Source organism: Rhinolophus sinicus, linkage group LG02, assembly GCF_036562045.2.
Source record: "Rhinolophus sinicus isolate RSC01 linkage group LG02, ASM3656204v1, whole genome shotgun sequence".
NCBI classification, from domain to species: domain Eukaryota; kingdom Metazoa; phylum Chordata; class Mammalia; order Chiroptera; family Rhinolophidae; genus Rhinolophus; species Rhinolophus sinicus.
Genome location: NC_133752.1, coordinates 178,955,967 through 178,983,080, shown reverse-complemented (window position 1 = coordinate 178,983,080; position 27,114 = coordinate 178,955,967). Strand labels below are relative to the sequence as shown.

Genomic DNA, 27,114 nt, shown 5'->3' with positions numbered 1-27,114 from the left:
GGATGAAAGATTTTGAGATAATAACCATCTATAACTTAATCTTCTCACTGAATTAGCCGTATCTCTGACAGAAAATCCTAAAGGATTACTAAAACTCTGGCTAGACATGTTTTTCCTGACACAATGATAGATATGAAAGCTGGTGAGCATTCATGTCAATTATCTTCTCCCACTTAAGAATGCCTAGTTTAGAACCTCTGCTTTTCTCCAAGAAAAATTTCCGGCAGAATTCTAAGATGTCTGTTTTTCATGTAACTATTTCAAAATAAATACCTAACAATTCTATTCAGAGAATGCCCTTTTATGCATAGTACATAAATTTATTTACTGTAAGTATCTCACACTTTGAAGTGAATTATTATGTGACTGGAATTTATAATAAAATTAGTTTACTACTACATTGACCATTTGCTATTACATCCATATTTACATATTTCCGAACATAGCATTAAACTATTATGTTATTGTGTTCGATTTAAATAATCATTGAATTCAGTTCTTCATGAAGTCTCTTTTCCCTTCCCCCTCCTTTTAAAACCAAAAGATATATTCAATGTTAGACTTTGGGAAAGTGGCTATGGAATATTAACAGCTATAGAAAATTTCCCTTACTTTAGTAAAACACATGGTTTGATACAGATTTGTAAAGAAACTGCTTTGTAGAACAGAGTTAGCTCTCTTTTTAGGAAGCAGAGAGCCAGTCAGTAACTCTACAATAATTCATTTATTGACTTTTACGTCAAGATATATTTTTAACTATTGCATAGTCTGTCTCCATATTTAAAGAAAAGTCAGCAAATGGAAAAGAAAGCAGAGTTTATTCCCTGTCAAAGTAAATAATTTCTTGAAAAACTGACGTGCCCTTCCTTCCTCCCTGGTGGGCCAAAATAAATGTAGTCAATTGCTTTTTAGCAGAATAAAAATAAACTTGGTCCCTCTGCCCTAAAACCCAAACCAAGTGTTTACCAAGATATTGTCTGGTTACTTGGTTACTGTTACCCTAACTAGCCAGCTAACTGTATAAAGAAAGAGTTCTACCATTCATCCAATTCTTTTCTTCTTCTTCTTCTTTCTTTTTTCCCCCTCTTCTTTCTGGCTTAGGTAAGAACTGCTCAACTGATAAAAATACAAGTGCTTTAAGTGGGTGGCTATCTTCCCACAGACTCCCTTTCCATCCTTCACACTCTAACCAGATATTACCTTCTCATGATGCTCCCAAGAAGAATCTCTGTGTTTGTCTGTTTGCTTGTACCTCTATTTAACAATTATTTCATTCTACCTTTTGGATGGTTGTTCTTTCCTTTCAAATTGTCTCAGAAGTAAAATTTTTTAATTAATTAAATCCAGAATATCTTACCAGAGTGACACATTTCGGAACCCATGAGCACCTTCCATTTTTCATTCTTGTGCCTGTGTTCTGGTCTAGCTCAGAAAAGGATTATTCTCAAAGGTCATTGACATTTCTTCCAGTGGTAGCTTAGTGGGCTTTTTCTTTCAAACTGCAGTTTTAGAAAAGCCACATGAGTTCATTCTATGTCATATAAACAACATAGACATCTTTGTTTTATACTGAAAGTAACTGTGAATGATTCCAGCATAGAGTCAATATGAAGTAACTGTTTTTGAAAAGCAAACTTTAAATAGAACCAGTGATTTGGCAATAATAGTTGGGAAGCTTCAATCTCAACTTTTTAAAAAATCTAGGATATAAGACCAGAGGGTTAAGAAGTGGAAAAGATAGAGAAAACATACATGTCATAATCTAATATTCATAGTAGGACTATCCTTTTAAAAGATTAAATAACACATATTAGAGTTCATCCAAAAAGGAGAAATTTTATGAATTGATGAATAATAAAAGTCAGTCAAACTGGGGAAGAGCAGAGTTCATGGAATTCTCTAAAAAGTTTCCAAAACAGAAAGTAGTTCACTGAATAAATAAATAATATGTCATTCTGCATTTGAGGAGGACAAGCATTCAATAATCAAGCAAATTGTTATAAAACACTGAAACCCTCAGAAAGTCTGGACAAAATTAGACGGGGTATAAAAAGGAGAAGTAGCATTTGTTGAGTGGCTGCTCTGGGCCAGACACTGTACTGGGCAATTTACATAAGTTCTCTCTTTTAGCCACTTTTATGAGGTAGGTGGTATCTTTTATACTTTATAAATGAGGACACTGAGGCTTCATTTGATTATATAATTTGTCCAAGTTCACACAGCTGAACTTGGAAGGGCTGGGATTTGAACCCAGGTTTGTCTGACCCCAAAGACTTTGATCCAAAGACCTACAAAGATCCAAAAAACTTGATTCCACATTCTGACCTAGATGATGAAAACAAAATGAACTAACAAAGGTGGAAATAATCAGACATATAGAGTCAAAAATAATTATTAAAGAACTTAGAATTTTTTTTTTTTAAATTATGGCTTTGGGTTTTGAGTGAGACCCTGCTTACTGATAAATAGCCATGTAAAATGTAAATATAGAGAACTGCATTTATCTTAAGGAATCTTGGTACAAGAAAGATGAAAGTAACTGGAGAGTGTTCCAGATAGACCAGCAAAACAATCAAGAAAAGAGAGATACTAATGAATAAATATGAAAAAAGGATAAATACTCTCAGACCAACTAGGAAAGAAACTTCTCGGAGAGAATATAACTTTCTACACATACTCAAAAGATGTAACGGGATATAGGGAGTGGCAAAAAATAATTTACTTCCCTAGAACAAAGAGTCATAATTAGATATAATTGGATGAAAGTGAGGAAAGGAATTTCAGATTGATTGATGTGACAAAAAATTTTGCTGCCAGTGAGAGGCATTTATAGGTAAGGAATGTCTCCTACAGAGTTAGAATTAAAAAACTTTTATTACAAACAATAAATAATAAAACTCAACTTAGTGAAGCATTAAATGTAGGAAGTAGTCTTGCACTCATGTAGGGAACAGTCTTTCACTGGCAAAATTAAGAATAAATCTGTCCTACTTTACCATTTCAGTTGTCTATGGATTTCCTATTTTGCTTTGTTTTTCTGTTCCTAGTATCTTAGTACTACAAATGCTGTGGTGCAAAGATACTAAAAACCTATAAAGAAATAGTATGAGCCTTTTAGGAGGTTCATCAAAACATAAAATCATTTCATGGTTGTTGCTTATTGAGAGGCACATTCATTCAAGAGAGAGAGATTGAGTGAGTCCCTAAAATGGGTCAGTTATGGTCCTAAGTTTTGAGGATACAGAGATGGAAAGATGTGGTTCCTACCTTCTAGGCCTTCACAGGGTCCTACAGAGACAGCAGTGAGGCAGAAAATCATAACGAGATTACATTGGATGCCAGAAGACCCTTAATCATTAAGAAATACTTACTGACTATAATTCATCTATTATTAAAATCTCAACATAGATTTACTCAGGGCCTACCATGTGGCAGGCCTGTCATAGTCACTGTATATACAATAAAACAGTCCCTAACCCCACAGAAACAGACGATAAATAAATGTGCCCAAGTAAATATGTAATTAAAAACTGCCATTAAGTGTTATGAAGAGAAGAGTACCATGACAGGTTATAGCAGGGACTCGTGACATCAGTTCCAAGAGATATCTAAGACAGATGGCATAAATAAGGGCTCTTTTTCCAAAGGAAAAAGGAGCTAGGGAAGACCACAATTCCTGGTTAGGTTCCTGGGAGGATGGTGCCTGAGAGGATTGGCACTACAGGAGGATTTCTTCAACAACAAAGTAATGGTGTGTGATATAACCAAATTCTTCAAAGCAAAATACAGTGTCCAAAATTAAACCAAAAAGTTTTTCCATAATAAAATCTGTACACTCGAAAGTACTTTTCTTCTGTTTTGACTGAAGTAGCACCCCAGGAATATAAAGCTGGCTATTTAGCTATCTAAGATCTCTTAGCTATACCCAGGAATAAATCGTAACTAGCTCTATTACAACCTGTAAAGAGGACAGGATGATACAGAAATCAAATTGAGGGTCTGCACAGAGCTCACACAATGAAGCATTAGATATAAAGGGTATGACTTTTGTATTTGTTTGCATTGCTCATTTAAAAGTTTATATAAGACAGTAAGTATACGTCACTGTATATACAATAAAACAGTCCCTAACCCCACAGAAACAGGCGATAAATAAATGTACCCAAGTAAATATGTAATTAAAATATGTAAAAAATACCTTACATGTATTTGTTAAAGCATTAAATAGAGGCAGGAATGGCTAGATTTCATGTATAAATGGATCTCCTTCTATTGGGTGGGAGGTACAGTAATAACTCAGGAGACACTGCATTTCAGTAAGGGACAGGCGAGTCTTAATTTAGATTATTACTAGATTTATTCTAGCATAATTTTGTTTGAAATTAACATATACCTTGAATATTGTGGAACTAGCTCTCTTTGAACACAATGCACATAACATTTAAAGGACGACTGGAAAACTGCTCCCTGGGATAGTAAACGGGTAAATCGTATTGCCTGTCACAGAGTCAGTTTGTTTACAGCATATCCTGTATGTTTTTTATAACTATTCATCCACTAGCAAAAAGAGTTGACAGTAGAAGGAAAGGAAAAAACAGTACCAAAAAAGGTAGAAGACTTTGTTTTATCTAACATTTAACTTCACACTTAATATAGTCATAACAGTTCATTTTGTCTTCTTTCTGTTAAGAGCAGCTTCTCCAAGTCATCTCCCTGAATTCCTCTGAGAACTTCCCCAGGCAGCTGCGCAGCTTTTGAAATAGCTTTGATATTAAAAATCCCCCATCAGAAGTTCTGTAGGGCCTTGGCCTTTTCGGGAGAAAACAATGTTGGGAGCCTGGGCTGTGCACTGAAGGAGTGGCCACGGGGCCTTGGTGAAAGGGCTGGACGGGCAGCCTTTCCCAGCTGAGGGCCTTGAACTTTGAGTTCTGTTTTTAGAAAGGCTAAATCAGGAGCAAATACTTGCAGGGTATTTTGCTCCTAGTGTAGCTTTTACTAACAGCAGAGCAAAAGCTAGAGCCATAAGGTAATGCTAAGGAGTCCTGGCAATTTAGAAGGGGTGAGATGCTGAACTCAGCTGATTCTTTCTACAGCACGCTTGGCATCATGGGTCACTCTCTGAGAGAAAGGTGTGCAAACAGATGCCTAGAGTTCTATTGAAGGTGGGAATAAAAATGAAAAGGCAGCAGTGGTTTCCTCTGACTCCACAACCAAAGGTGGTAGCAACCCCATCAGAATAAAGGAAGCCGTAACTCTCCTATTAGTTCCTGGCCATTTTGCATTCATATTTACATACTTATTATGTTCACATAGGTTGCCATCTGTGACTGTTGTCCTACATTACTTTGTAGGGTACCTTCCTATAAGCAGCAAGATCATAGATCATACCCTACTTCTTTGCAGCATACTCTGATCCACAAAAGGAGAGTAATTCTTCCCAGGTGCAAAGCAAGGAATTTCAGACAATTATGAAAGCCAGTTAGATCATTAATTTCCTTTAAAAACAACCCATATCTGCAATGAGGCAGTTACTGCTCTTTCCTCTGCACTCCCATGCCCCCTGCACTACCTCTTTATAACATTTACTGCCCTGTAATGATTGGCATATCTCTCTTCCCTCACTGAAGAGCTAGTGACCCTGTCTTCATCTGTGTATCTTCAGCCCCTGGCATACTTTATGTTACCACTAAAGTTCAACAACTCTTTGATGAAGGGTGTGAATGAATGAATGAATGAATGAATGAATGAATGAATGGTGGGCATTTTTAAGGTAGTATGTTTTATCCAGATAATAATGATAGTTACTCTTTCAGCATTTGGTGCCACTAAATGCCTGATACATTGATACATACATACAATGTATCATTTAATCCTCACACAACCCTATGACATAGGTATTATTTCTTACTTCATTGATGAGAAAATTGAGACTTGAGGTGGTTAGTTTCACAAAGACTTGTAAGGAATAAGTGTCATAAACAGAATTTGAACTCATCTAGTCTGACTCCTAAGCCTGTGCCCTTACCAACTCTATTATATTGCGTTGTTTTATTTTCTGTCTTCCTAAGATACTACAGGTAATTTCCAAACAGCTGTATTTATTGTCAGCCTTTATGGTTGAAATAAATATTAGTTTTAGAGCCTTACAGATGCACTAGGTTATTTTAAAACGTTTTCGTTCATTGTTTCATTAACAATTATGTTTCTTGGTGGAAGATACTCCAGAGCAGCCTATTGTCCTAAGTCTTTTCTCTAATGCTCTGTAGAGGGACGTGCTTCATATCACAGATGTCTTGCTGCAACTGTATATTTGTAAGTAAACTTTATATAGCCTTTAGCAATTATCTAAATTCATTATTTGAAGGGAACCTATTGTGAGATCATTTGTAAAAGTATCAATTTCCCCTATCTCATCTGTTTTGAATGTTTTATATTACTATTTCAGGTTTTCTTATAACAGGACATATCAGTAGAGAATACACTATTTTAAATTAGTCATTTGCATTCTTAAAGAAATCTTGTGACAATAGTTAGGAATTAGAAATGACATTTTAAATAATTCTGTCTTACTAATTTGGTTGTGATAGCAGCTTAGAGCAAATGTTTACTATTGGGTTTTATGTCTAACAAGAAGAAGATAAAACTGAGGGATTTATATCAGTCCAACTGGGTTGTGACTTTGACATTCATCACAAGGAACATGCAAAAGTAAATGCTTGGGTTACATTTTAGACTCAACAATCAATAAGGAATATACGTTGGCGAATCAGAACCTGAACCACAATCTAAGAAGAACCATATTTTTCCCCAAGCAAGAAGAAAATATATTTGCATTTTGGAAGAAAATAAGAAATGCAGATTGTGTGTGTCAGATATTGTCTGCTACACAATCTTCAGGAGATAGGTATGCAAGGCAAGCCTCAGTGTGAAGTCTGAAAAAGTATGCCGTGAAAGGTGTCAGGGCCTTCTGCCTGGAGCTAGTTCTGCATAGTTTCCAAATGGTATTTTTATCTCTTAATTATGTAAAAAGTCACATTGACAGAAATCCACTAGCACATGTGATAGAATCACATTCTTCTCTGGCCATTCCAGAAATGTGTGTACATTTTAAGATATATGGTAGTAGAGAGAGGTCAAATCTTAGAAAGGCTTGAATTTTGTATTAAAGGAAAAGATAATAGTGGTGGTAGAATACCATATATTACATTAAATGTGGGTCCTACAATGTCTTTCTTCTAGTTCCCCTATCTGCTGTCAAAAACCAAATTGACTGAACTGAGTGATACAGTAACTGTTGGTTTACTCACCTCACAATACTGAAATGTTTATATTGGATTATGTGATTTCCTTTAAAGTCTTCTCATTGCGCTTTGATACATTCATGTTACATATTATACATTCTCTCCAAATGTATAATAAACTTCAGTCTTCAGTTTTCCACTCAATGTACACTCCAGACACACTAAACGTTTCAGTCTCCAAATGGCCAGGCCCTTTCACGTATGATTCCCACAGCCTGGAATGTCCTTCAGGGGCCTAGAAAACAACAGTATAAGACAAAGATCCTTCTGTCAATAAGTTCAGAGTCTAGCAGTAAGGGAGACAGGCATATAAACAAATAATAATGATGGACTGTGATATATACACAAAATAGAAATATATACAAAGACCAGAGGCAGCATAAAGGAGACAGTGGTCTGAAGGGAGTGGGACAAGAAACATGTCAGGGTCCAGACGGACACGGTGGGGAAAGGCAACGCAGGCACAGCCAAGGGAACCGAGGGAGGAAAGACCTTTACATCTTCAGGAAACAGCAAGTGCTTCCACATACAGTGCAATGGGGATGAACTGTACACTTAAAATTGGTTAAGATGGTACATTTTATGGTATGTGGGTTTTTTTTAACCACAATTACATTTTTAAAAAATTATTTAAAAGAAATGCAATGGGGATAGTATCTCCCTAGGCTGAAATAAGCAACCGCCTATCTTCCCCTCCTTGTCAACTTGCAAACTCCTACTCATCTTTTAGGATCAGCTCGAAGGTCTATATGACCCCTCCTCTGTGGGTCTTATGTGATTCCCTCAGTCCGTTTTCCCTTCCTCTGCTCCTGTAGCACTTTATGTAGACCTCTATTGTAGTACTTATCAGTGTATGGAAATTTTTTGTGTATGTTTCTGTTTCCCCAACAAGAGTATGCATTCCTTGAGGGCTGGCATCATTACTTATGCAAACATAGATCCTACATCTCTACAAGATTTATTGAATTAGTTAGTTAATTCACTATTAATTAACCATGTGCCAGACACCACACTGTTTTACATACATAATCTCCTTTCATCCTAACAACTGTTATGTGGGTAAATATTGTTCTCATTTCCACTTTACAGACAAGAACACTGAGAAAATGAGAGTCTAGGTATCTTGCCAAAAGTCATACAGTTAGTAGTTGAGCTCTGAAGACAGATTGAAGCCAAACTGAGATTTTAATGACAAAGAAAATAATCAATGAAAGAAGTTTCCAAGGGAATAAAGGAAGGAGTTAGTTGAGACATTTTTCATGTGATTCTTAGAGAAGACTGGAAAAATAAAGAGATTTTTGAGGTGGAGAAAAGATTATCCAGAGGACATTATCAATTAATTAGAAATTCCAGACCAAGTGGTTAGTGTGAATTAAAAAGGGATATTTTGGGACAGCCACTGTGAGAATTTTTTTTTTTTTTGAGAGGCGAGGTAAAATTGAATAAATAGGGTTCATGAGCATCAGTTAAGGAACCCAACTGAGGTTAGGGTATACAAATTTGTGACGAATCCAATAAGCACATTATTTTTACTTTGTTCAACTATTTTTGCTATCCCAGGAACAAAGAAAGTGTTAGGGAGTCCCAGCCTGTGAGCAGCAACATATGCTACATAACAAAATACCACAGACTGCGTGGCTTAAACAATAAACATTTATTTCTCACAGTTCAGGAGGCTGGATGTCTGGGATCATGCTGCCAGCGTGGTTGGCTTCTGGTGAAAGTCCTTCTGGGGCGGACTGCTGACTTCTGTTGTAGCCTCACATCCTTCACAGAGGAAAGAGCGCTGCCCTCTTCATCCCCTTATCCGGGCATCGATCTCATCACCCCCAGCTCCCACCACTGCACGTGTCCACTCACCTGCATCTGTGTCCAAATACTCTGCTTTCCATCCTGTTACTATGAACTGATCACGCTCCTACCCAAGGCCAGCGCCTCCACTTCTACACCAGATCCCGTCCTTTCTTCCTCTCTCAAGTATGCCCAAGTATTCCTCTAACAATTCTCCCATTTCTTTTGGTCATCAATCTTTCCCTTTCTGCTGAATCATTTCTATCAACATCAAACATCGAACATGCTGTAAATTCTCCCGTCTTATAACAAAACTCAAACCTTCACTCAAGTTCATATCCCCACTCAGTTTTAGCTGCCACCACATTTCTATGCCCTGATGGAAAAATCTCAGAAGAGCTGTCTGTTCTTATGCTCAACTTCGTCTACAACCATTCTCACCCAAGTCCTCTTCAGTTAGGTTTGCCACTAATATCACACTGGGACTGTTTCTATCCAGGACACCAGTGGCCTTCGTGCTGTCAAACGCAATAATCCACTCCCATTCCTCACCTTGGCCCTCTCAGCGTTTGACACAGTTGATGTTGTCCTATCTCTTTGAAACTTTGGCTTCCAGAATAACACACTCAAGATTTTTTCCTTTCTCACAAATTGCTCCTTCTTTGTCTTCTTTGCTGATTTGTTCTAATCATCCCAACCAAAATCCATTCATGTTTAGTGCCTTCAATTTTAGAATAAATTGTGTGGTTCATTTTACAGCAGATAGGCTTTTCTGGTTTTATCTTCGCATCTATAAACTGACATTGATTCTCCAAGCATGTACCAACTGGCTAATGGAGGAGCCTCAGAGATACGCCGTGTGGTGAAGGGAAGCAACTTTGGGATTGCCAGGCTGCATCCCCACAGGTAATCTAGTAACTCATCAGCTCTTGTGTGTTCTCTCTGTTGTAGTGTGCTCCTGCCATCCGGTTGGATCAGCTGTCCTACCTTTCAGCTCAGTGACTTTCTGTGACCCCAGCAATGGTGACTGCCCTTGCAAGCCTGGGGTGGCAGGGCCACGTTGTGACAGGTGTATGGTGGGATACTGGGGCTTTGGCGACTACGGCTGCAGGCCCTGTGACTGCGCAGGGAGCTGCGACCCTCTCACAGGAGACTGCATCAGCAGGTGAGTGCGCATGGCTCTTTGCTCAGGGATGTGTCTTTCAGATTCTTTTGGAGATCTGATAGTGATTTGGAAAAACTTGCATGCCATTGGTGGAGCAAAGATGTCTTTTGCACATCTTTTTAAAGAATTTTTGTCACGTTGCAGAGTCAAGTCCTTTGTTCTTGCAAGATTCTAGAGATGATCTAGTTCATTTTGCAAAATAAATTATTCTTCTTGACAATAGGCCCTTAAAACGCTGAAATGTGAAAGGATGGGAAGGTGACTGATAAGGCTTAGATCTCAATAAATAAATCCGTCTCATTGAAGAGCTGAGAAACTCCTTGAGTTCTTCATCGTTTTCTGTTTTATTAGCAGCACAGACCTAGAATGGTACCATGAAATCCCTGACTTCCATTCCACGCACAATGAGAGCAAGCCGACCTGGGAGTGGGAGGACGAGCAAGGGTTTTCTGCGCTTCGACATTCAGGTGAGATGATAGGTGTCACCGGGTCTCGTGTTTCCGGGGATGGTCCTGGCTGACTGTGATTCATAACAAACCAGAGAACAGCTTTTGGATTCTAACATGGGAACTCTTAAGTTCTGAGGTTTAATAAAGTAATGACCCCTGTAAATAGAAAACTGTTAAACATAACTAAGGGGTATTTTAACAAACTTTTGTTTATTTTTTTATTATTAGAGTAACATAAGTAATTAGTATAGAAAATTTGGAAAATGCAAAACATCACATTAAAAAAAAAAAAATGTCACCCAAATCTCATTACCTCACTGTTACTACTTTGGTGTGTTTCCTTTTCCCTAAAATATACTGTTTTACACAATTGAGAGCTAACTGAGGGTATCAGATTAGGAAATGTACAGATCCATTTAAAGGACAAATATCCTTACCTAGTGTAACTTAATATGTACAAAGTAAAAGCTAGCTGTGAACTCCTTAGGTTTTATACCTTTTTCACTACTAGAAAACAAAAATAACTTTACAAACTAAATATAAGCCAAATGATAAAAACTAATAAAATTCAAATTAACATTAATTAAATATGAAAAATAAGTTTTTCACTGAAGCCAAAACACAAAAATATGGTTCTTTGAATTTCCCAGTCTATACTACTGTTTCCTCTGACTCAATTTTCCTATGACGTTTATCTGTTGTTTTATTTGAAGAACCTGGCATGATATTGGTGGGAACACAATTTCTGTGTTCACCCTGACTCTATTCTTTGCTTGTAGGAAAATCACATGGTTCTATTTAGCACCAATTTGCTTCTTAACACAAACATAGATGTGGGCATAGAATCTTGTGTCAGTGTTTGGTTGTAAAGTGCTCACTAAAATAATCCAAATTAAACTGAAAATAAGTTTAAAATATGTTTTATTATTAAACATTACAAATGCCAAAAATGTTATATGAAAACCCATATACACACCTTCTAGAGTTACCAAATCTTACACTTTGACATATTGTTTCATATTCTGATTTAAATTTTAAAGTGTTAACAGATACAATTGAGCCCCCAGTGCACCAATCCACAAGCTTACTAGTCTCCCCTACTCCATAGAATAACCACTAACCTGAATTTTGGTGTTTATCATTCCCTTCCTTGGTCTTACGGTATATATATATTTTAATGTCATTAACATAATGACTTACCTACCCTTTCAAAATTATTTTTTGATCTGAATATGTACATTTTTTAGTTTATCCGTTCTATGAATAAACTTTTTTTATCTTGTTGTTTGCCATTTAGGATATTTCCAATTCCCAGTTTTTCACTGTTATATGTAATGCTACCATGAATGTTCTCTTATGTGACTGAGCTCTTGAGGAGTGTCGCTAGAGCAGAGGCTGGCAAACTGAGGTCCTCAAGCCAAATCTGGCCTGCCATCTGTTTTGTTACAGCCTGCAAGCTACCTGCTCTAAGGGTTAAATGATTACACTTTAAATGGTTATATAAGCACCTGCATAACATCTTTAATTTGGTCTCTTGGCTCACGAAGCCTAAAATATTTATCATCTGTCCCTTTACAGAAAATGTTCACCGACCTTTGCCGTAAGGTACAACCTAGACACTGCTGGGTCACGGGTGTGCTTATTGTCAATTTACCACATATTGCCAAATAGCTCCTTGAAGTGGTTGTACAGATTTGCATTCCACCAGCAAAGTATGACATTCTGTTTCTCCACATCCTCATTAATACTCTGTATTTACTTAACAAACTTTTATATAGCACATACAACGGGCCAAACACTCACTATTCTACCTCATCAACCCAGCCACAGTTTAACTCATTTAATAGTTATTGGACTTCTAAAGTTAATGTTATCAAACTTGTCAATTTTTACTAACCTGGTGGGTATAAAATAGTATCGCGCCATTTAAAATTGCATTTTCCTGATTATTAACAGGTTTGGTAACTTTTCATGGTTTCTTAGCCAGTCAGTTTTCCTTTTTTTTGTGAACTTCCTATTTGCAATTTTCTTACTAATTTGTAGAAGTTCTTTATGAATTAATTCATTAATCCAACAAACATTTGTTGAGTACCCATACGGTGTGCCAGTGCTGTAAATGTAATACCTGAGCAAAACAGACAAAAATCTGAGCTTTCAGGAGTCTATATTCTTGCAGAGGAAGGCAGGTAATAAACAAGTAAGAAAAATATTTTTAAAAATGTAATGATGTTTAGTGTAATAGAGAAATAAAGCAGGGGTTGGGAATAAGAAGTGCTTAGGAGGGCCATACTTTTAAATAGGGGGATCAGGGAAAGTCCTAGGTGACATTTGAGAACAATGCCTGAAGGAGGTAAGGGGGTGAGCTTACAGATAACAGAGGGAAGAGAGTTTAGGCAGAAGACACATCAAGTACAAAAGCCCTGAAGTGGGACTAGGCCTGGCTTATTCAGGAAACAGCAAGGAGCCCAGTGTGGCTAGAGCAGAGTAAGAAACCACAATTTAAATACATTCTCTTAAAGAACTTATGGACCCTTCAAGAATCAGAAACCCAAATCTGATAAACACTGGCATTTGTAATTCCATATCATGGGGTTGTTGTTGTTTTTTTTCACTTAACATAGTCTTATGACCATTTTCCTAATGGTTTCATTTTAATTCACAACAGAAATAAGGTGGGAAATAAGGCAATGTGACATTATCATATTTATCTTTTGCATACTCGGAAAAGAAAAAATCTTTCCCATTAATTTTTTGGGTTCCATGCTACATTATCTGAATTCTACGATATTAATAACCACTTTTGCAAGTTTCCTTCTATTTTTCTAAAACAATGATTTTCATAATTCTCCAACTTTGTCTGCTAAGCCAATCTATAAAAATCAAGTTTTTAGGACCTTCGTTGAGCCAGGCATCATGTTACCAGGGAGCTGGCAGCACACGAATTAAGCCCATAACGTGCTGGCAGCAGAATGACTCCAGACTCTCACGTACACAGCAGCTGTTAGGTCTGTGATGTCCCTGGAGAGCCGCTGAAATTAATCTGGGTGAGCTCCAGATCGAGGAAGACATTGTTCAGTTTCCTTCTAAACAGCAATACTCTCACTGGGTGGAGAATAGTACTCCTGGGCCCCTCTTTTCAACAAAAAAGTGATAATCAGTTTCCTAAGCACCGGGGTGCATTCTCAAATACATGTGCCTACCCACCTATTTCCCTACCACACATTTCCATGACTAGGAAGGTAATATCCTATACCAATAAGATACTCTTAGTTCCTACCACTTCTTGTGAGGTAGAGAACATCAGATGTACAATTTCACTTCTATACAACAAAACTGGCTCTAACTAGTACCAAAGAACTGTAAACAATTCTCTCTCTCTCTCTCTCTCTCTCTCTCTCTCTCTCTCTCTCTCTCTCTCATCCTAATACCCAGTGTCTCTAAACAGGTTTTCCTCCTCTTTCAGATTTCTTTTAACAAAACACATCTGGGCTGTAGCCTGATCAACAAAGATCCATTCAAAAACAAATTTTAATATCTGATTTCTTATGAAAAGAGAGCACTGGAAAGCAGCCAAAGAAAGGTCTTCCAATAACAGACCTACGTATGTTCTTACAGGATGAAGGACTAAAGAGAAGAACATTACACTGAGGAACAATATATGCCATGTGGAGTTTCATTAAGTTTTACAGCATGGTATTGGCCATGCTCTCCTGCTTTAGTGGAACTTTCCAAGGCAGTGAGCTCTCCACTTAAGTTACTACAATTTCTGATTGAGTAATCCTCTCTGCTATGTTTAGATTATAAGCAATATTATTTAACAGATCACACAACATCTCATTTTAAGTACCTTTGATTTCTCTTTCTCACTACCTAATTCCACTGTGATTTTTCTACTTGCAAATCTCATTCTCTGATTTCTAGACAAGCTTTCGTTAGAGCCAATATGTCACTGTTTCCCACATTGCTATGTCTACCTATCCAGTCTCACCAGGATCATACTCTCATTTCCATTTGGATGTTCTGTCAGCATCTCTAATCCATTATATTCTCCTCGTACTAGACCTCTGGTGTGTTTTTGCCTGATCAGACCCATTTCCTCTTCTTTCCTGCTATTTCTGTGGCAACTCAACCCAATGTGTTCTTTGAGGAACCATTCTTCCCCAATTTAATAGTTCTGGAGAGGCCAATCAGGTGTTCTGTCCCTGGGATTTAAATCTTGAGCTTAAAGTGACAAAGTCTGAAAATGATTGGCGTTCATGATTCCAGTGGGGAAAGCCATGAAAGAGACGACCCAATAGTTCCTAGATCTCTGGCGCTCTCCTGATTCTTGTCCTTTCAGAGTTCCGGTTCCTTAGCTTCTTCTCCTTTCTATGAGCTACTCCATATCCTTTCAATAATTAAGTGAGACAACTGATTGCTACCAAAAAAACCCTTAAATTATACACCCCTGAATGCTCTCCTCCTAACTTCCCAATTTCTGCTAAATTGTCTGTCATCTGAGCTGAAAACTTCAAGTCCATTTTTGTGTTTCCTCTTCCATTGACCTCATCCAATCCATTGACAAAATTTGTAGACCCCAACTCTCCAGCTTCCCTTGATATTTCTCCCTATCTAGATCCGTAGCCACCTCTCAGACCCACAATCCATCTGTCTTAGAGAGACAGTGTAGGGGAAAGATCAGGGGCTTCAGATTCTCCCAAACCCAGGCTTAAAAACTGGCTTTTCTACTTGTTAGCAATGCTACCTTGAACAAGCTAATAAACTGCTCTGAGCCTTCATTTTTAAATACTACCTACCTCATACAGTTATTATAAATATTAAAGATTATAGGGATAAAATTCCTTATATGGATTATGGTCTGTAGTTGACACTCAGTTTGGTTCCTGTTGCTGTTATCAGTTTCACTGGTTTTGTAATTGATCCCTGCCTCCATTTTCTCTCCATTCCAATACTTTTGATATGGTAATGCCAGATTAATTTTCATATATATGTATATTTTTTAATTCATGTAACTTCTTTAAGATAATAGCTTTGAAAATTCCCCTTTATTTAACAAATTAAATTCAGGCCCTAATTGCTTCTCACTCAAGGTCCCCATGATACCTTCTACTATTCATTATTCAATCTGTATCCAGGATAAACAGAATCGCTGACTCTTCCATGAATACACTCTGCTTTTTCTCTCTTATATTTGTTTGCTCACTCTTTTATCTCCATATTCCTGTCAAATTTCTACTATGTTAGAATCTTATATGAGTAAATAAATATAAAACAGTTAAAATAGTGCCTGACATACAGTAAATACTCAGTACATGTTACCTGCCATTATTACCACTCAGTGCCTGTGAAATGCAATGCATGCAGGCAAGAGGGGATGGGTGAGGGAATTATATCTAACTGTTAAATCAGTAAGAATCAAAATCCTATCCATTCTGGGCTCTAGGAATATAAAGGTGAATAAGACATAACCAGTGTCCTCAAGGATCACAGACTAGAGAGGAAACAGATACATAAATATGAGAATACTATATATAGACTATGTACAGAGGCATTTTGAAAGTCTTCCACAAGGTCTGGCAAATCTCTCACACATATTTGTAATACATGATTTTAACTGTTGGTATAAAGTATCCTACTTATTCTTCAAAGTCCATTTCAAATCCTTCTTCAGCCATGAAGACTTTTCCCATCCCCCCAAGCATGTGACTTTCCCACCCAAGTGTATTGTACCTGTCTTAGAACCCTTACCACTGTTTATGTACTTGCTGTCCTCATCTTACTGAATTGTAACCCTTAAGACAAGAATTGTGTCTTGTTCATCTTTATATACTCTGAAGTACATAGCATCATGTCCTGCATACCATAGGTGCTCATAAATACTTTTAAATTAGATGGCATTACCTTCAAAGGACTGCCCAGTTATTTTACTTTGGTGAACATTATAAAAATTATAAAAAGATAATTGTCTCTTCCATAGGTAATCCATTCAGTTGTTCCTTTCCATTAGCATGGGCTACTAATACTGGACTATATCACAACATCAATTACAAGCATTAAAATATATCACTGTTTCTACATTTCTATATTTCTCTTAGGTCAATACTTTATTGGATAATAGATAGTTCAATTCAGAAAGTGACTCTATCTCTTTAATGACTTTTCATGCTTCCTTAGTAGGTATGAATTATATGACTCACTCAAGCCTTAAAGCGTTATGCTACCTAGATTTACTTGCTGTTTCTTTTTTTGTTATTGTTCCTTTAAATAACTAACACCTTTTTTCATTTAATTTCTGTAGGTAAATGTGAATGCAAGGAGCAAGTGTTAGGAAACTCCAAGGCATTCTGTGGAATGAAATATTCATATGGTAAGTCTGAAGTCTTTGAATGCCTCTAAGATTCTATTCAGACTAAGTACAAAGAGTGTTCTAGGAAATGGAACACCTAGTGTATAACATCCCCACTAAATCAAAGCATTAGTCTTATACAATAATACTAAACACAGTAATCTGGCCTTGGCCTAGATTTTCCTAATACAGATGGCATTGATTGGTGAGGGCAAGAGGCTTGTAGAGCAAAGGCAAGGGTATCCTCCTATGAGGAGAAGAAGCAAAGAACAAAAAGAAAAATCCATGGTACATAAACCTTTCTGATAGATGCTTCTTATCTCAGTAATCTATCTAAAAGGGAAGTCTCTAGTCACTTGAATGATTCCTGTGGCAGTTTATCAGGTAACACTAAGCAGAAATCAGTTGAAAGCAGTATTTCATAGAGATTAAGTGCTCAGGCATCGGTCTCAGACCTATACGGGTCTGATTTTTGGTTTAGTGAGTGGGTAACTTAACCTCTCCAGACTTCCTTATCTGTAAAATACGGACGATGTTACCTTCCCCATGAAATGAGATTTTGGAAAAGCACATAGCACATTACCTTGCATGTACTAAATGCTCAGTAAATGGTTGGGAGGGAGCAAAGGATATATATTTTTGAGGTACTGAGAGGAGCTGTCTGCCTGAGTTTCTTCCCTGTCCTCTCTGTCTAGAAACTGCTCTCTCTCTCAAATAACAGGAAAATGTAGCACATAGACAAAGAAAACTATCACTTCCTTAAATACTGTTGCTATCTTCAAATTCTAAATAGCTTTATGTTTGCTATTAAGTGTATTAAAGATACCCTATCTTGCCAACATATCCTTGTGTCTAGGCTTTTTATTTGTTCCATACTTTATAGGGCCTGAAATATGCATTACAATGAAGAGAAAATTTTAAGTCATGATTTCTAAAACCAAGTGTTTACGTTCTTGATAACATTGTATTTCATCTCATAAGAGATAAAAAAGTAAATGTTAAAAACCTCATAAATCTTATCTAAAATTACGTGCATATTTCCCTCCTTTAACCTGCCAACTTGACTAAATAATAGAAAAAAACTTATGAAATGCATAGTACCTAATAAAGAAAAATCCGTTTAGAAGGAATGGTATTTACTATCTACAGAAAAAAAAAAAAAAAAAAATGACCAGTTAGTTCAAAGTCAGTCGGTCCAGTGTAAATATCAACTGGTTTTCATTATCACGTAGTTCAGTAGGTCTCTGACTGAACTTACAAACAACCACATGGGCATCTTTTAATGTAATGATATTATTTTCTGCTTACGAGAACTTGAATGCTCTTAATAATGTAATGAAATACTTTGGTCTCATTAAGTGCAACATACCTACATACTTGGAGATAAAAGATTTCTCCTTCACTCTCCCTTTCTCTGGCTTAAAGGAAAAAACTTGATTTATTTGATTATTCCTTTAGCAAATACTTAACTGCGCTATCGTAATGAAGAGACACTGTCCCTGCTCTCTTTGAGCTTATAGTCTAGTGAAGAAAACGTACTTCTTGAGCCTTGGCCACGTGTGAGGCACTAGGCTATGTACCCTTCATGCAGCTCTCATCAGGATTCTAATCCAAACTCTACCTCTAGTCAACCAGGCATGCAAACTTGAGCAGTTCACTTCATTTCTTAAAACTTGCCTCCTTATACATAAAACAAAACTGGATGAGCTCTTAAGACCCCTTAGAAGTCTAACATTTGGTGATCCCATGAAGACAGCTGTCTGACAGCCATGTTCTCAGGATATGGGACCAGCTAGGATAGGGTTCTATCATTACACACCATCTTCCATCAAGATATAGATGAGACAATAAGAACTCTCTTACTAATATAGAATAGTGCATCCAGTGTTCCTTAGGTCTACTTTCTTCCCCACCCCAACTTATTCCATTACTTAATTCCCGCCCCCAGCATCCATTTCATAGATGTTAGAGCACAATAGACTCGTGAGTCATATAGAACACTGGAGCTTTGCCCTCACGTGGAACTGCCTCCCTAACCCCACTCCGCTTGCATTTTACACCAGTGGAAGCTTAAGTAATCAATAGTATTATTTAATCTCTTGAGAATATTTAAAATATATCCTGGGAGTAATATTTGCCCTTCGTCATAACGTTATACACAGTTAGGCAGAAGAGTATAATATAGTTAGAATCTAAATAAAAATCAGGATATAATTCTACTCCCTATGCACCTTCTTTCTATGTTGATTTGATAGCTGAATGTGTTGAAGATTATATTTGCAGTAGGCAAATGGCGATGAGTAGCAGTTGAAAATGTCTAAGAAGGAAGAGTATAATTAATATTAATGAGGTGAAGCCAGTGCAAAATCGATGATTGTTAAAGCAAATTTCCACATTCTCATCATCATTAATTCATTTTTCCATTGTACTCTGAAATGCATATTTAAGTTGTTCAAACCGCGAAAAGATAATATGAAGGTAATACGAAATTCTATGCATTTTGACTTTTGAAATTGTGTTGTTACAGTGATAAAAATAAAGATTCTATCAGCTCATGATAAAGGATCTCATGCTGAGGTCAATGTGAAGATAAAAAAAGTCTTAAAATCTACCAAATTGAAAATTTTACGAGGAAAGCGAACATTATATCCAGAATCATGGACTAACAGAGGCTGCACTTGTCCAATCCTCAATCCTGGTGAGCATTCGACTTTTCTAGTTATTAAACTACCTTGTCTCTGCTGATTTGCTGTTTGTCTTACATTCGCTGAACCACAACTTAAATAAACTCAGCAAGAGCATCTCTCCTTTTCACATCTGAATTCTGGGGAAAACCCAAATGGAATTCTTTGAACTGACATCAAAAAATTATTTCTCAAAAAAAAAAAAAAAATTATTTCTCTTCCAGGTGCTCTATTAAAGTATATTTTAAAATCCAGCAATATAATATCCTCTGTCCTGAAAGAGAAGTCTCAGATTGGTTCCAGGTGTCAGTAGCACAGAAAGCACTTTCATGAATTTATCTGCCACTAACACTTTATCTGAAAGCTAGGTCCTATTACCGTGCCCTGGGTAGAAGTTGCTCCCAAAGGAAGTTCAAATGCAAAATTTCATCTGTGCAAATAATATTGAATTCATTTTTACTATTGTATGAGAAGCATCTGTTTCTCCTGGAGAGAAAACAACTCTCAAGTTCTCATCATCTTGTTTTTCATTAAATGATCATTCTGGTTTCAAACTAGAAACAGCAGAAATAAACAAACAAGCAAAGGAAAAGAAAAAAAGCAAAAAAACAACCCTTTAGACTCTTAGAGAAACTTGGAATGGAGTGAAATTTGCACCTCAAAATGTTATGGCAGAGGTAGAGACAAGCAAGTAAGCATGGAATCCATACCTTTACACTCTACAAGTATACTCTTCATACTGTGTCATAAGCTGCTTACTTTTCTGTCTCCCTCCTTAAATTTAAGGATGGGATTTAGATTTTTGACCATAGTGTCCCAGTACCTACCATTAGTACCCAAATAATAGTAACATAGTTCCCAGATAGTAAGTTCTAGCAAACAAATAATATTTTTAAAAATCCCCTATTTCCCTGTTCCTGTAGTTGCCATCTGTGTCTTAATGGCACTGTTGAAACAGGTGCATGATTTCTCTTCTGGATATAAAGCCTTCCATATATAAGTCCAGGAAACCACAGTCATATTAGTAAGAAGTCACTTGTGGTCTTTGATAAATAAATTTGAGAGAAACAAACAGATCAATGAGAGAGAAAAATAAAAACTATCAATAAAATATCCCCCCAACCTAAACCACCTGAACAATGATATACAAACTCTTGATTTTAGTTCTACTATTAACTAATCTTTCCCACCTTTTTATACCCCTTCAGTATTTTAATCAATTTAAATGTTAATAAAGAAAAGAAAACAATTCATTTAAAAATAAATAAAGTTTCAAAAAACAAATGAGGTCATCAGAATCTTAGATTTTGAATACGGGAAATAGTCATTAATCTGCGTTCATTTTCCCAACCATCTGTGTACAGAGGCTCTTTCTATAAAGCACTTTCTACTATCTTGGCAAAAGAAAAAGAAAAAAAAAAAAATCTGCCCAGTTTTTTAGCAAGACATTAAAAACAAAAGCTTTGACCATCTGAGCCACCCTCCAGGAAGTGAACTATACTTCCTAATCAGATTCCTGCCAAACAGTCAAAGAATCAACTGATTTCATCACAATTGAAAACATAAACGTAATTATTCAAAGAATTCTTGAAAACATGTTTACTTGCTTTGAAGAAAAGACTGGAACCTGCCAAAGCAAAACCAGACACTCTTTCATTTCACTTTGTTTTTTTCATTTTTACAAGTTCAATAGCTAAGGCCAAAGAAAGCTGATAAGAAAATTCTGAAACCTTACACATCAACTTGCTTCCTTTGCTACTTTTGAAAAGGAGCGATCTAAATGGGCATCCCTGCAAATTCATTCGTTCCTACATTCATACACACTTTTACTCATTCATCAATCATATATTTTAGAATGTCAAGACCAGCACTGAAATATTATATTTTCTTTTTTTATGGGTATAAAATAAAATTTGTGCCCTCAAGCATGTAGCAAAGTAGATGTCGGAAGCATAGAGATAGGAAAATAAATTGTAAATGCTAAGAAGCAATGCAACAGATAACATTGCTTTCCATGATAATTTTCGGCTTGATGCTGCTCCATATTTTATGGATTTATTCAGTATCATTTTTATTAGTTCAATTTATATTTATACTTTAAATTAATGGCAAATTCCTATAACATTTGTTTTTTTTATAGTTTCAAAGTAAATTCATTTAAAATACTAGACTTAACATTGAAGTTTCCTAAAAATTATTTATTGTATTTTTAATGAGAATTTTACTATTTCAGAGATGAAACAAACAATATCAAGAACATTATATTTTAACTAGTCTGTTAATTAAATATTGGGATTCATTTTCATGCAGAGCTAAAGTTACCCTTTAAAGAATTTAAAATACCTTTTAATCCATCTGACATTTGTGCTCTCCAGTGGTTAAACCTCTTTACGTCATTATTATATTTTCCTTTTAGTTCTCTTCTTTGGAAAACACCATCATAGCTATCTTTAAATTTAGGATTGATTTATTTTAATAACCTTTTAAATAACCTTTTTATTATTATAGAAGCAATATATGCATGTTATAGAAATTTAGGGGGAAATTTAATTCACATTTCTGCTCCCCAAGATGTTAACATTACTTAGTGCAAATCCTTCCATACCTTTCTCTGTGCACATATATATTGTATTTTTTAACCAAAATGAAATCTTAGTATATGTTCCATTCTGTAACCCACTTTATTCAGTTAATGATCTTTACCTTCAATTTTAGTTTATTGTCACTAATACACAGACCATGTTCCAATTTCCCAACTGATTCCAAAGTGTTTCATAGAGCTGGTTTGTCCTTGCCAGTAGTCAATCCAGGACCACACATTGTATCTGGTTTTTAAGTCCCTCAAATATCTTTTATTCAAGTACAGTTCCCTTTTCATTGTTGTTGAAGACATATTGTTGAAGAAACCGGGCCAGCTGTCCTGTAGTTTATCCTACCCTTCTATGTTTGTCCGGTTGGTTCCTTGTGCTGTCATTTAGCTTGTCCCTCTGCCTCCTATATTTCCTATAATCTCTAAAGAAAAGTTCGATTGATTCAAGATAAACATTTTGACTAGAATTCTTTCCACTTCATGTTGTATATTTCATGTTGTGTACTTCATGTTAAATCACATTAGAAGATATATAGTACCTGAACGACCCACCATCAGGGTTGCTAAACTTGACCCTTGGGTTAGAGTGATAACGATGGTCTCTCCATTGGGCAGTTTTGTTTTCCCTTTTGAGACTACAAAATAATGAGTGTGGTGTTACTTTAGTCACTATACAAACATCAAGTTTCCCATTAACTATTCACTTAATGATTTTATCACCATTGGTAATCCCTTCCTGAACCAATAATTTCATTAGAGTTTGAGAAATGATGTTTTTCTATTCTAATTCCCTTCATTTATTAGTTGACATTCTTCTGTAAATTGACATTCTTTTCCAAGCTGGGCTATTATGTTACCATGAAATACAATTCTATTGTAAAGGCCGGATAAATGCTAAATTCTTTCCTTTTAATTTCTATTTCAAAGTAAGGAGTGGTTTTAAAGACCTGCCTCAAAAGACGACAAATTAATTTTTCTCTGAAATTTTCTTTTTTGAATATCATTTTGGAATTATGGATTTTTGTTGATTTGGTGTGTTTCAATACACACCATTATGTTTCTTGGTGCTCAAATTATCCCGACTTCAATAAGTTATAACCTCTTCTTGCTGACTCTGGTATCCTTTTAAAATGATCCTCATTAATATTTGAAAGCTTCCTTGTTCAATCAGATATCCCATGCCTTCCTTGTATCTTCCTGCCCTGGACCTGGAATAAGCCATTCTCCAAGAAGCCTTGTTTTTTTTGTTTTTAGTGAGATTTGTTATTAGAGACCACAGTATGTCTCTTACAGAAGTTCATTACTACTGGGATGACATTTTTTTCTAGGTCATTCAGTGAATAAACAAGAATATATATATTATATGTAAATATAATATAATTATATATATATATGTATGTGTATATATATATATATATATACACATACAAACCAGGAGTTTAAATGGATATTTTCTATTGAATTTTAACATCTAGTGTTTTCTCTTCATTTGAATTTAAAAGTATATGTCTCTTTAAAGTTCAGCATAGAGAATATAGTCAATAATGTTGCAACAACTATGCATAGTGCCAGGTGCATACTAGACTAATGGGGGGATCACTGCATAAATTATATATACATGTCTAACCACTGTGTTGTACACCTGAAACTAATATAAAATAATATTGACTATCAACTATAACTGAAAAAAAATAACTTAAAAATAATAGTTTCCAGTACCCCCAAAAAAAACAATAAAAATATATCTCTTTATCTTACACTGGAAATTTTAATTTTATAAACATAATTACTTATTTGCCCTATCCTATAATATTAATAAAAATTGTTTCAAAACACCAATATTAATATCACTACAAACATCTCCCGAGGGAGATTATCACATTTCTTTTTATTAATATATAGATAATGAGACTGTCTTTTCATTTTGTGCATGTGTTTGTTAGCCAAAATGTTTTTTAATTTGAAGCCTTAGAAGAATTTTGAATTACAAAGTCTGGTCAAGTCTTACCACTTTTTTTTCAAATGTAAAACAAACATCCTATATTCTTAAAAACATAATCAACTTTACATAGAGAATATGTGTTATTTTATATAATCCACAGTTCTTTTCCAATATGTTTTCCCAAATGGTTGTTAAACTTTTATAAAACCCTCCTTAATCTGTACTACAATACTTAGTGAGTTCCCAAGGAACACTGATGTGTAGTAGTCAACTGCTAAGTCCCATGGAATCCTTACTTCTTTACCATAGAGGGTGGTCCAATATAAAGTTCTAAAATCAGACAGACCCGAGCTTGAGTTAAAGTCCTGCTACTACTGAGAGACACTAAACAAGCTTCTTCATCTTGCCAAGACTTGAGTTTCCTCATTTATAAAACAAGAAGAAAAACAATACCTATTTCATAAGGTTATTTTCAAGATTAATGAGATAATACATGTAAAGCAATTAGTACACGCTTAGTAAATGCCAGCTGGTATTGTCTGTTACTCCCTGTCTGGACCATAAATATATAAAACCATGAACCATGAATATATAAAACTGCTGAAGTCACATCTCCCCGCTTCAATAAATTATGATACTATATAATCCCTTTTGTTCTCTTTTAGGTTTGGAGTACCTTGTAGCAGGACATGAGGATGTAAGAACAGGGAAACTAGTTGTGAATATGAAAAGTTTTGTCCAGCTCTGGAAACCATCTCTTGGAAGAAAAGTCATGGATATTTTAAAAAGAGAGTGCAAGTAGCAATAAAGGTGTATAGCACATAATGGCACTTCTCTACGTAGAAACTACAAACAATGGAAAGGAGACCTCAAAAATGAAACTGGAATTGTTTTTAAGTGCCAAAATGTATAGAAATGTTCCAATGCATGGGTCTTGTCTAACCTTTCTCTTTCTCTTTTGGGCCCATGTTTAAAAATATTTTTTTGCATGAAGAGGAATGAAAAATCTTGTGCTGATACCTGTTTTCTATGGAACTGATTGTGAAATTCATAACTATTAAGAATATTTTAATAGCAGTATATTTAGCAATAATCCATTAAAGGCAAAACATGTAACAAGGACTCTTCCCAGCTTCAGATATGTTACTACTTACATTTGTACTACTTAAAGTAATTAATGAGATTTTAAGGAATCCCCAACTCTTCTATCAGAAAAGGTGTTTCTTAAAAAGAGCCTTCTCTTGCGTGATGTGTGTGAACATTGGTCTGTGGGGTGTTAAATGGAACCTCTCCACATGCATGTAGTGTTTCTTTGTATAAAGCACTTTAATACCTACCACTTGTGTTACGAAAGTTTGGAGACTGCTGTGGACAGAAAGAAAAGAAAAGAAAAGGGTGTGTAAGAAAACCTGCTGAAACAGAAGCATTGCCACTACATGTGAACAAAAGTGACTGTACAAAGGAAGTGGTACTATTTAACTCTGAACACTTGGACAAAGTATGCGCAGATGCAACCTTAAAGAATATGTTTGCATGAAGTCCAGGTTCAGGCTAGAGGTTAGATTCCACATATACCGGCCATGATGAAACTTTTTAAAAAACTGAAGAAAAAGAGGTTTTAAAATAAGAGAAAAGAAATCGTAAGTGTAGAAATATGCTTTGGTAAAGAGGAAATGGACTTTAAATTTTAAAAAGCTCATTTATTTGCAATGCACTTGTATACACTTCAAAAATTATTATAGACACAGAATTTGTTTTATTTGTGTGTTTAGTATTTAAACCTGAATATTGAAACAGTTTCCTCCTTTTCTTTATTTACAGTATATGGTCATTTATATTTACTCATATTTTTGACACAATGTATGTTGTGATAGTTCACCAAATTACAGTTTTTCATTATTATTCCTCTTCTGTTCCCATGCATAATCACTCTACATATTTTCTTCTGTACTTGAATATACAAAACATGAACCACAGTGCCATAAGATTAACTTCATATTCAGAACATATTTTTTTCCTGAGGTCCTGTGGACTTGCAAAAAATATATATATATTGCTTTGTTAATTTTTTTATATGTAATAAAGAAATATTATCTCCTGATTTTTGTCTCATTTCCTGATCAACTCTTTCAGTGATGCTAAAGGTTTTAATGAGGGAACTCAAATCTAATTCCTTAAATTAAGAAAATCAAACAAGGGACTAGTGTTTCTACTGTTACTCTGGGGTTTGGGGTTGGAAAAGATACTAATTCAAAAGAGTTTAGCTTCTGTAGCCTTTTTCATCACATGCACTGAATTTATTTTTTATATTGCATTTACTTTTTAACTAATTTTAAAAGTAAGAAATGTTCATTGTTGAAAACACAAAAAACCATAATGGGGAAAAAAACACCTATATTCCAACCATCCTGTGATAACAGCTGTTAACATTTTAGTGTCTATGTTGTAGACTGTTTTCTATGCATATACATACCTTCTATAGAATTAGAATTATACATTTTCTTATGAAACCCACATTTACCACCTGTAGCATGTTCCTCAGCTTCTTACCTAGTCCTGTCTTATCCTAGCAGGTGGAATGCTATCTAGTAGGGAATGATTTACAAGCAACTTATAAAACATGTTGGTAAGTAAATCATACCCCCAAAAATATTTTAAATACATCAAATATAGGATTTTCTTACATGTCAAAATTGCCAAGTTGCCTTCTCTTCCATTTCACTTTATCTAAAACAACTATTACCCATTAAAAATTCAAATAATGTCTTTTTTTAGGAGTAGAAAGATGTCCATGACATAATAAGTGGGGGGAAAAAAAGTGCAGAACAATACAAACAGCATTAGCC

At 35.5% G+C, this 27,114-nt stretch overlaps 1 protein-coding gene and 1 long non-coding RNA gene across 3 annotated transcripts in view; one reads left to right on the top strand and one right to left on the bottom strand.

Annotated features, from left to right (window-relative positions):
* The window catches only part of LOC141570153 (uncharacterized), a 41,427-nt gene extending 33,989 nt beyond the window's left edge, over positions 1-7,438 (bottom strand). The window contains exon 1 of the long non-coding RNA XR_012494065.1: positions 7,308-7,438. This is a non-coding gene — a long non-coding RNA (uncharacterized LOC141570153). The remainder of the gene's footprint in view (positions 1-7,307) is intronic.
* Positions 1-26,369, top strand: part of NTN4 (netrin 4) — a 94,703-nt gene extending 68,334 nt beyond the window's left edge. The window contains exons 6-10 of one of the 2 annotated variants that reach the window (XM_019732201.2): positions 10,044-10,257; positions 10,612-10,724; positions 17,005-17,073; positions 19,580-19,750; positions 24,934-26,369. In XM_019732201.2, coding sequence (XP_019587760.2) covers positions 10,044-10,257; positions 10,612-10,724; positions 17,005-17,073; positions 19,580-19,750; positions 24,934-25,070 — 704 coding nt within the window. In that variant the 3' untranslated portion in view covers positions 25,071-26,369. Of the gene's footprint in view, positions 1-10,043; positions 10,258-10,608; positions 10,725-17,004; positions 17,074-19,579; positions 19,751-24,933 lie in introns of both variants that reach the window. The other variant, XM_019732200.2, reaches the window with a different exon arrangement.
* Positions 26,370-27,114: the final 745 nt, after the last annotated feature.